The sequence below is a fragment of the Dermacentor silvarum genome, chromosome 1 (assembly GCF_013339745.2).
Source record: "Dermacentor silvarum isolate Dsil-2018 chromosome 1, BIME_Dsil_1.4, whole genome shotgun sequence".
Taxonomy (NCBI): Eukaryota; Metazoa; Arthropoda; class Arachnida; order Ixodida; family Ixodidae; genus Dermacentor; species Dermacentor silvarum.
In genome coordinates this window covers 223547873-223559303 of record NC_051154.1, presented here as the reverse complement: position 1 = coordinate 223559303, position 11431 = coordinate 223547873, and the positions used below count along the sequence as shown (strand labels likewise).

The following is an 11431-nucleotide window of genomic DNA, read 5'->3' as shown; positions in this document are numbered from 1 at the left end:
AAAATAATTATGTAATAAGGCGGTATGCAAAAAATTAATCTGAGTATCTCCAAGAGACGACAGACAACATTGCCTTGGTTCTGTCCAGCTATGTCACATTTTCATATTTTTAAATCTTGGTGCATGATAGTTAAGACACCCAGTATATATCTTACACATGCAGCAAAATTTGCACAGACTGCTGTGGCACACAGCAGTTTTTTGGCACACAGGAGGTTCTCTCTTCCGCAGCGGCTTTCGAGGTTTATTTGATCGTGTGAGGTTCTTTGGACAGTTCGGAAATAAGGTGGGAACTGTATTTGCAGACAGAACAGGGCTCTTAGGCGCGTCAAGTAGCACCATTTTATCGAGCTCCGCGTAATATGCCGTCGATATCATATCCTCTGAAAAATGCTTGGCGCAAACATGGTCGGTTTACACAGCGCCACTGCTCTAGACGACCGCTGTCGGACGGCACTTTGAATAGAGGCACACGCTCCGCACAAGTTCAGTATCCAGAATTGCAGATCGTGAGGAAGCACTTTCTACCCATTTCAAACTCTCAGAAGGCCGCTTCCACCTTGGTCGAGGGCCTGTGGCGACAATACACAAGCACAAGATGATGAAAGGCGCGTGAACAAAAAGTGTGCCTTCAAAACAGCACGGCCGCACATGCAAGCACAAAGCGCACAAAGACAGCGAAGCACGCGCCTTCCCGCCGAGGCTGGGACCGCATACCGCAGCGCCCTCTACGACGGCGCCGAACCAGCTGCAACCACGCCGAACATAATCTGGACGTGAGCGAGCGGCGCTTTCGCGCGCGTTGGGGGCAGAGTGTCAGCACCTCTCCTTATTCTTACACCGTGTCCATGAGTAGACTTAAATGGACCCAAAAATCACATTTTGCCGAAAGCTATTTCGGTGGAGCTGTAGATGCCACTCCAACGAATTTCCTGCGACCGATGCTGCGCTGCCCTTGCCAAGAGCGCTCCCGATGTGACGTCACGGCACCATACACATAACTATAGCATCACTGGTCCCAGGCGTATTGCGAGTGATCGTGCAGAAGCGGCCCTCTGGTATAATCATGTGCCAAGAGGCACAATATGCCTTTAGCAGAACCATATCTTACCCAGCGTGTATTGGAGACAGTCGAATGCCATCAGTGCCTGTATATACAAAGGTCTAAGAGGCGACTCTCGCTCCAGCGGCCGCGTGCTCGGTGGCACATGCATGAGGTCAGTTATAAGGCGAAAGCACAAATGCAATCGAAACAGTTTCGTTTTATTTGATTAGAACGGCCCACGGGAGGCCGAGGCAGTCCGCTAAGGCAGACGAACATGTTTCTCCCGCAGTATACAGCTCGCGAGGTGGCGGGGCGAACACCTGACTCAGGCCGCAGGCTTCTCGCAGCCCTGGATGTCCTTGTACCACTGGCTGCTTTTGTCCTCGTCGATGGCCCTCTGCAGCAAGCGGTCGGCCTCAGGGTCGACGGCCGACAGAACCCGGAATGACTCGGCGTCCACGAAGCAGATCTCGTGGCCGTCCGGGTCGGCCAGCACGACCACGCTGACCGTGGCCTTGCCGGGCGTGTCCAGGCGCGTGAGCGTCGTGAGCACCTTGTGGCCGGATGCCAGCGCCCGCTTCTCGATGTCCGGGAGCTCGGCCACGGGACACTCGAAGGCCACCCGGCCGTACGCCTTGGCCCGGTCAATGGGCTCAGCGCTGAGCACGAAGCGCAGCCGGCACTGCGCATCGCCGTACGACAGTGTGACCGCCTTCTCGGAGCGCTCGTGAACAGTCATGCCCAGCAGGTCGTGCCAATAGGACACGGTGCGTGCGATCTCCGACGACGCCAGCACGACCTCCTCCACCGGGTCCAGGCGCTTCGTGTCGTCGGGCTTGACGCGCCGCTTTATCACAAACCTGCAAGCCCGGTGATCATTTGTTAAAGTTAGAAAAAAAAAAAAAAACGGCCTGGCAGGAGTGTATACACAGCACTGATAGCGTAAAGCACAATATAAGCTATACCGCGAAAAGAACGAGACAAATAAGCAGAGCGAAAATACAAAATACGGGTCACCTGCGCAATATGCAGGGTGTTTTCGCTTAACTTGGGCCAAACTTTAAAAATATCCAAATGGCTATACGTAGCTGGACCGAACCAAGGTAATGTTTGCCGTCACTTGGATATACTCAAATTAATTTTTGCACTCCGCTTAGTTAGATAATTAGTCTTCATTAATTAACTTCTCAATTGTTATAATTAGGTGAAAACTGTCAATGAGAAAATTGTAGAGCAACATGAAAAACTCCCGATACAACTTTCTGTTGCTCAATATGCGCTACATAAAAGTGTTTTTTTTTTTTCGAGCGCGAAAGAAGCCCGCGAATACACGCAATATTGCCGCGCGACTGGCCGCGCAAGGCACTTTGCGTGCATTCGCGGGTTTCTTTCATGCTCGGAAAAACCGTAAGAGCCGGGAAACAGGAAAAATTGAGAAATTGGAGTAGTGTTGAACTGCACACAATATTATTTTAATTCTTGTGAAAAAAGTCATAGTTTCGCCCGACAGCCGAAGTATCGATTGTGATAGTAAATTAGTAGACAGCTGTACAAAGTAAGAATAATAATTTTATCGTCCGTATAAACTTGTAAACGTTCGCTTATTAACTATATTAACAAGCATGGTGTCAGCGCCCACAGGCAAACATGACCACATCACACTCGATGAGCGCGGAGACGCGCTGTCAAACGCTGACGTGAAGAATTTAAGCGCCGCTGCAGAAGCGAGCGAAGTGACCTTCGCACTGTTGTCTCTCGCTTTAACGCAAACGGAGCGCGGAGAACACACAGCACGAACAAAGCTATGAGCCGCCGACGCACCTACACTTAAAGTCCCTATATAAGAAAAGTGGCGCCATCCTTTGATAAACGCCGCTTCTCTTTCGCCTGTATCTCCGATTGGACGATGATAGCGCGCGCTTTTCACTTCTTTATATTTTCTTTTTTTCCGCCTCAGAGCCATGTTGAAAGTCCTCTGCGCAGCCGCAGTCGCCGCCGGCGGCGGCGGCGCCGCGCGCCCGGCCTGAAAGTTTCAACGTGGACTTTCTAGGTGCGCCACCGTCGACTTGGCTTTCGCAAGCAAAAAGTAAAGAAAAAAAGCAAACGCTTTAGGAGAGGAGGCGGCGGAGGAAAGAGTAGATGGAGGTACTTTTCTTATATAGGGACTTTACCTACACTGCGTAGACTCTGCCCCCAATGTAGAAGATCGCTTTCAAGATACGGCCCGCGCAGTTGATGCCAGAGCACAACGCTGCCTGCTATCCCTCCCCCCTCGCTCCCTCGCCAGTGCCTCGAGCGCAACGGAACAAGGCGCGCTTCCTTCCTGCTTTCCGCGGTCGTCGGTTCCCCTCGCAAGCTTTCACTCGCACATGCAGCATACGGCGCGCGGCGACGGCGTTATCGCCCTTCGAATTTATACGGAACATCTATGAGCTAAAACCAATTTTAGGGGTCAACGCGTCATAGACACCATCTTTAGATAGCAAATACGGATCTCAAGGGCCATACTTTTGCTGGCGGAAACCGACAATACGTCATAAGTATCGCCCCCAGCACTTTGGGCGGCCAATGCCATCGTCAAGCATCCAAGCCAAGCGACATGAAAAGTCAAAATGGCCGCTCGGGCCGGCGCGGGGTGGCATTTCGCAACGTATGATGCGGGAACGGTCCCACAGTTGCGACGTAACAGCGGGGTTACCAATGCATTGGGTTCTATGGGAGCTGTGCCGGGACCGGCCGAAAACGACGTAACAGCCGGGAAAACGCAGCACCCAGGAACGTAACAGCAGGGTTCTACTGTATATCCATAATTACACCCGCCGAGATACTGACCGACCCAGCAGCCACGCCAGGCCTCGGAAACTCCGCTGGTTTTCTGTTCACGCGAATTGCAGCGCCATCCATGAAATGGATGCGAAACCAAAATCGCTTTTCCTTTTTTTTTTCTTGTCAACCCTCTCTCAATTGTCGTTTCTCTCTCGCCTTCAACTATCGGCGGCGCGGCTGCCGCGGCACGCGCTCGCCGTCACGGCAGCAATTTTTTTTCTGGCATTATGCGGTCAGTTTTGCGGTTTTCGCCTTCCTCGCTAGCAGTGTGGTCCATGTGGTACCCTACCGTTGCACATTTGTCGGCTTTTCCCCGCAATGTCTCGCAGCTGTCACTGTTCGTGTATGGTTCGATGGTGTACGAACACATCAAGGCGAAGTGAGCCATGCGACGTGAAATTCTACCGCATCACTAAAGACAACAGGTGAGCACTTTGCAGTTCCCGGTTTGTGCGCCGTCGTACATGGCTGTCCGGTGGTGAGGCAGGAGATAGCTGATTTGAGAACACCTCAACGATGCAGTAAATCGTTATGCCACAAGCAGCGAACATAAAGCTCCTGATAAATACAGTACCACCTGTGCGTATCGCAAGGAAGACGTGTGTAGGTGTGCGCCTTGTACTTAATTATTTCTAGCTGATTGGTCGCCACCGTTTAAAAATGCGTTTCTAAAAATTAAGGTTGATATATCACAACTGTGCACAACCTCTGCCGCGACGCGAAACGAGCTCAGTTTTGTATGTTCCAACTGCGATGTTATAATTTATGATCTTCACTGTTCTTCAGGATGGAAGCGTTCTTAAACTACGCTGAAAGGACGGACCTAATGGGTTTACCCAGAGATAAGGTCAACAGCCGCAGGACATGCTCGGCGCACTTCACGGAGGTGGATTTCATGGACCGAGCGACAAGCAGGCCGGGAGAAGCTATTCTGCGCATTGGCCATTACAGCAATTACAATAAATGTTTTTTTTTTACATGTGCGTACGTGAAACACCATCCGCGTTTTGTTGCATTCTATGTATAGTGTGTTGCAGAGTCTGCTCCAATACTGGTTTTCGCAAACGAACACAATAAAGTGAAATTATTTTGTATATATAATTTGGGCACATGCTTGCGTGATCGTAGTAATGAACGGGATTGCGTGCATGAAAACGCAAAAAAGAACCCACTGCGCACAAGCACGAATGCACGGTGTAACGCCTGGCACGGCCAGACTGAAACCCCTATATAAGAAAAGTACCGCCATCCTTTGACAAACGCTGCCTCTCTCTCTCCTGTATCTCCGATTGGACGATGATAGCGCGCGCTTTTCACTTCTTTATATTTTTTTTTCCGCCTCAGAGCCATGTTGAAAGTCCTCTGCGCAGCCGCAGTCGGCGGCGGCGGCGCGCGCCCGGCCTGAAAGCTTCAACGTAGACTTTCTAGGTGCGCTACCGTCGACTTGGCTTTCGAAAGCAAAAAGCAGCCGTTGGAGGGTCGACAAGACAGTTGCAGCGCGGGGGGCCGAGCGGTGAGGACAAAGAAACTTGACTGAAATAACGTGTCGATTCTCTGCCTTCTGTAAACCTTCCACTAGGTGATTAATTCGTTGCTACTGGTTATTGCTAGCAGATATCTGAATTTGGGAGCAGTCACCAGAGACGCAGTTTCTCGTGATTATAGCGTAAATGATGAAAAGTGGAGGGAACAGCCGCACTCATGTCCTCCTATACCAGTGCCACCCCAGTATGAGCAGCGTTGGCGTTAGTATTTCACGCGTTGATTTTAGCTGTTGTATAGTCGATACTTGAAGTAGAAATAAGTCGTGAAGGCTATTAATGTTGCTAATATTGAGAAGTGGGCAAGTTTTTGAAGTGCATGGCGTACACGTGCACGATATTGTACGATCGCTGACAGGCGCTGAGTTACTCCGACTCATTCTCACATCTGTGGGAGACAGAACACGTCCTTTCCAGGCACATAAAGCTTTTGTGAGGAGCTTCTCAAAGAGATTAGCTTGTAACTGGCTATGGGCTTGCTTTTTGTTGCCGAGTTATGAATGAAGTCATAAATGCGCCTTAGATGAATTCGTCAGATACGCGGCGTAAATCACTCGCATTCGAAAGCCGCGGGTGATCCCCATTTACCTTGACTGTTTAAGTATATCATGTGGCATATGAATTAGCTCGTCTGTAAGTCCATCTTTCCATCTATATATTTATGACACTAGGTATTTTTAAAGTTATAGACCTACATGCCAAATGGTGTGCTAACAATATATTTATGCGTGATGTTTCCTAGCTGAAATAGAACTCAGATGACAGCTAGTAACACCGAAACTGCTTAGTTATCTTTAAATTAAATTAAATTATGGGGTTTTACGTGCCAAAACGACGATCTGATTATGAGGCACGCCGTAGTGGGGGACTCCGGAAATTTGGACCACCTGGGGTTCTTTAACGTGCTCCTAAATATAAGTACACGGGTGTTTTCGCATTTCGCCCCCATCGAAATGCGGCCGCCGTGGCCGGGATTCGATCCCGCGACCTCGTGCTCAGCAGCCCAACACGTAGTTATCTTTGTCTTACAAGTAAACATAAGTTCGCATATGCAAAACCAAATAACCAGAAGTGCTGCTAGTATCAATGCAGTTCACATTACTGTAAAGCAGTAAAGCTACGGCGTTTGCTGAAATACTGAGGTATCTGTTGTGCCACTAGTTTGGGTCTGCTGTTCATCATTCAACTTTTTTGCACAGTCTGTGAATATACATGCATCAAGTGGACCTTTTACATTTTCACAGGAAAGGAAGTGCGTGCGTTCCCAGAAAGGTCAAGGTCAGATGCGGTCCATTTGACCATTCATGTTATTACTGCGCGAAGAAAAAAATGAGGACAAGGGAGGAAGAAAACCACATACGCAGACCCACAACTGGTTTATTCTTAAAGGTTCTACAAATAAATAGTTGACCGAGGTACACGTGTCAACATATCTAAGGCGGAACAAAAGGGGGAAATAATACTATACGTCACAAAACAAAAAAGTCGCAATTTCGCCCGAAAGGGAAGCATCGATTGCGATAGCAAATTGTTAGACAGCTATACGAAGTAAAGATAGTAGCTTTATCGGCCGCAGAAACTTGCAAACATTCGCTTACTAACTATTTAACAAGCGACAATGGTGTCACAGGCTCACAGGTGAACATGAACACATATGTCACTCGACGACCTCGGACACTCGCAACAGACATTCTAGGACAGAAGGAGGGCATATAAAGATAAAAAATTAAGATAGAAATGAAAGGTTAAAGGGGTTAGAAAACACTATACCTTGTGTTGCTCAACGAAGACTAATTTTTAAAGATCGCCTATGACAAGTAGCGCAGTTCTAGTCCTTGAGCTAGGCTACTTGAAGAAGCGGACACTACTTGCACGAGAAATCGAAACGCATAATAGACTTAACAAAATTAACTAATTAATTTTCATATTACCTTACGGCACATATGGCAATTTAAAAATTGTATCCAGTGAGACTACAAGGCATGTCCACGTGAAAAAGAATTCCGTGGATTACACGATTTTCGAGAAAGGTGCCATCAAACTCACGGCAAAAATGCAGTGTCGTTCCAGTTACTTTTCTAATAAAACGCCGTTTGAAGTATTGAAGTACAAATTTAAAGTAACAGGACCGCCAATGTACTTCTTCGCAAATTTTGGAAATTATTTTTTTTTTTTTGAAACTGGTGTCATCCTGAGAACTCCTTTTAATTGGATCCGCCTTGCGAACTCCCCGGCTACAATTTGTAAATTACAATATGTGCCGTAATGTAACTAGCAAACATTTAATTAGTGATTTTTGGTAATTAGTCGATCATGCATTTAGATTTCTCGTGCAAATAATATCCGCCTGTTTGAGCAATCCAGCTCAAGGATTAGGATTGTGTAATCTGCCATAGACGATTTTTAAAAGATTACTTAAGGTCTTCGCAGAAAATCCCCGTATAGCTCTACAGAGCGTGCGCACAGCCCAAGCAAAGTCAAGCAACAAGAGAATGAATTTGTTTTTGACAGCAAAGACTTGCTAACACATGCGTCACCCATAACCTGGCCATTTCGAAGGCCTCGAGAATTTCCTGTGCCAGATGTGACGAACCCTCAATTTTTTTTTTCTTATTTTGTCGTAGACTGCGCAAGTATATATTGCGCTGCTGCGGCAAATAAACCTTAGTTGTGAGTCAGCGCTTTGTCTCCCTTTCTTCGCCTGGTCTCCCATCGTGTTGCTGTTTTAAATTCCCAAGCATGTCCATACCAACTCACCCAATCTTCCAGTTTAGCAGCGACTATACATTTCTACACTTCGATTAAAAACTACAAATAAATTCCCCTCTGCATTCCTTGGCTTCTGTTGGTTTCATATGATTAGAATTTTACTTGTACGATAACAAAATTATTTTATTTTTATTATCACCGTAAGAGGGCGGTGCCTGGACCACGTCTGTATCCATATTCAATTTTCGTAATAATAAAAAAAAAAGTCTGGCACGTAACCTTCATATTTTAGTCACTTCAAAGGATGCATTACAATAAGTTCTGTTGTGGCAGTGCTCTTTGCTGAAACAAAATTTATTACAAGTAGGGAGTCCAGTTTTTGTAGCCAGTAATTGCTTTCGTCTAGACATGTATTCTTCAAGATGTCTGTCTTCATGTTATGATGTTAAACATTTTTTAAAAAAGCTATACTTTTAGATAACCTGTGTTTTTGCCGCTGATGACAGATTGCTACCTGCCATGTATTGGTACTGACAAAGACTACTGAAAAGCTATCAAAGGTGTTTCTTAGTGATAAACCTTTCAGGTATTCTATGAAAGCTTGCAGGCATTTTTTTACTTGGTTTTAGTTTATCAGACCGTATTACAATAAGTATCTGCTATTATGATTATTTTAAGTCTTGTTATCGTGTTCTAGATTTCCGTTCTTATGTGTTCCTGAACGGCTGAGTTCAGTTTTACGTTATCGCGGTGGTATAATATTTATTTTACTGGTGTACTGGAAGTGTTGTGAACTTTAAAAAATTATTCTTGCATCAATATTTGTTGGGCATCGACTTATTACGTCGCAAGAGCTTCCTTCTGCGCATGCTGCGGCAACGGTTAGGGAAGTGACCGCCGATCGGCGCAGCGAAATTGCAATACGTGAGGTTGTCGTGCAGGCATACGCATTAATTTCGACGCTCCAATCGCCGGTTACTCGCGCTGATCTTTTTCCGTTGCCACTGTACAAAAACGTAAAGCTAAGCTGCAAAAACAAGAGCAACACACTTCACCGAATTCTTCCTCGTTTTATGAACGTTTAAAACGAATTTTGACAGCGGTCTCGGCGATATTTTTCAAGTATTTGGAAATCCCTCTTCCAAACGCGATTTCTTGAGACGCTTTTAAAAACCTGATTTAGACAGAACAGACTAGAACATGGATTCAAGCCGGACATTTTACTAGATATACGGCGTTTTCTAGAGTATGAGCTTCTATTCGGCGTTATCTTTAAGGCGTTTTTATTGGCTCAGATAAACGGCGAAAAAAAAAATGTATCCCTTTTGTGACAGACACACCACACCAAGACTCGGTGATATTTTAAGTTCTCTAAACGTACCCCGTGCGTTCGCGAGCAACGTCGGCAGGCTACTGACCTGTATCCGCCGGGTGCGATGAGCGAATCGTTGCCTTCAAACTTCTCCACAGGCCAAGCGTGGCGACGAGCATTCTCAAGTACATCGTCCGAGCGGATGACCACAGCCACGAAATCATTTCCCTTGGCATAGCTGCCAATGCCGTAGTTGTACGTGAGTTCCATAACAAAGTGACTAACCTCAGGCCCGTAGCCGATCATGGTTTTGCTCCAATTCAGGTCGTACGGGCCGTTACATGCAGCGCGACAGCCGTCTTCGAACTCTTCATGCCGCAACACCCGCATGCCCAGAACGTCTCTGAAGAACTTGATCGTCTCTTTGCGGTCGCCTACCTTGAAGACGAAGTGAAGTGCACGCCGCACCATACTTCAAAGATATGCCGGGAGAAAACAACAACAACAAAAAACGAAGGCGTTGCCTCTGTCCTACAGCTGCCGTCGTCGCCGCTGCAAATTTCGTAGGAACGGCTCTGAACGGGACCAAACGTGACGGGACAGTGGACGCAAGCGCACACTCGTTTCTACTCCACGCGACAACAGCTCCGCCCGCGCCGTGCAACCGCGCCCCCTTGAAGATAACAACAAAGCCAGAAGCCACGCCAAGTTACCTATCAAGCCACGCAAATGGAGGTTCGCTGCGTCGGGTGCGTGCTGCCAAACGCGTTTGGAAATGGGCCAAGGGCGAATGGAACGACTCAGACAGCCTTAAAGAGCCCAAAAAAGAAGAAAACAAGCGATTTCACGTGACGGTACTACCACGGCCGCTCGGTAAAAACACATCGAGCAGCGTGGTAACTACAAGGTCCGGGCAATTTTCCATTATGGGCGCGCGATTATTCGAAATTCTGAATACGCATCGAACAATCTGCTCGATTATATAAGCGATAAACACTTATTTGAGTTTACAAAGAGAAAGGCTGATGCAAATAGAGACTGCTCCGATTATGTGGTTGCCGCGCAGAGGCTTCGATCCAGTTTTGGGCTAACACATGGAGCAGCTAATTTCTCCACAATAGTTTCGCCTTTAGGCAGCTTACGAATTTGTTGTCTCAATGTGGTCAAAACTACTTTTTTTGGCGGATCCGGGATCACGCCACATCTTGCATCCTTTTAAACTGATATGGTGCTATAGTACTACAGTTGGTTGCAGGTGTTCTGTGACATTACGTATCCAGTCCAAAGAACACAGCTCTATACGTGCGTATGGTCATTTGCATGTTGTCAGGATTGTATCCCAGAGATGATCACCTTTCAGTTGTTTCTCATATACAAGCTGACTCACTTCACCGTACTAAGCAAAAGGCATTGCATTTATCGAATAATGTATATATTTAAGTTTATTACATATCTTGCTCTTTATAGCAATTAGAAAATATTCTGTATTTGATCGAAGGTAGTTTTTCTCGAATACTATTGGTGAGCGATTCGATTCTAAATTCCGCCATTATGTCATGATGTGTTTTGTGCTAAGCACTGAATTTTCGAATTACCAAGCTAACGTAATCGTCGGATTCGACGAAAAAAAATATGCTGATATATTCAATCCGCGGTAGTGATTTCCCTACATACCCCCTAAAAGGAGGGGGGGGGGGGGGGTGTACACCCCCTTGTTTTTCTGAAGGCAACCCCTTAATTCGCAACGACTTTTCCTTTTTTTTTTTTTTTTTTTGGTTTTTAGGTGCGACGGAAAACTTTGTGTAATAGCGCCGGAAGAAGGGCATATGTACGCGAAAGGACACGTTGTCCATAGTTTGCTTGTGATGGGAGACTTCAACACGAAAGAAAGTACGGCAAATACGACGACCACCCGGGCTTCAAACGTCAGGGCCAGGGCGCAAGCGTGGAAAGTGTGCAGCAAGGCGGTGTTGCCGCGTGGTGACACCGAACAGAACG

At 46.8% G+C, this 11431-nt stretch overlaps 1 protein-coding gene across 1 annotated transcript; it reads right to left on the bottom strand.

Annotated features, from left to right (window-relative positions):
- Positions 1-1242: 1242 nt before the first annotated feature.
- On the bottom strand, positions 1243-10103 carry LOC119436815 (glyoxalase domain-containing protein 4). The gene is made up of 2 exons (XM_037703802.2): positions 9540-10103; positions 1243-1905 (listed from the first exon to the last, which is right to left on the bottom strand). The coding sequence occupies exons 1-2, from the start codon at positions 9902-9904 to the stop codon at positions 1371-1373; spliced, it is 900 nt and encodes a 299-aa protein (XP_037559730.1). The 5' UTR covers positions 9905-10103; the 3' UTR covers positions 1243-1370.
- Between the last annotated feature and the right edge of the window lie 1328 nt (positions 10104-11431).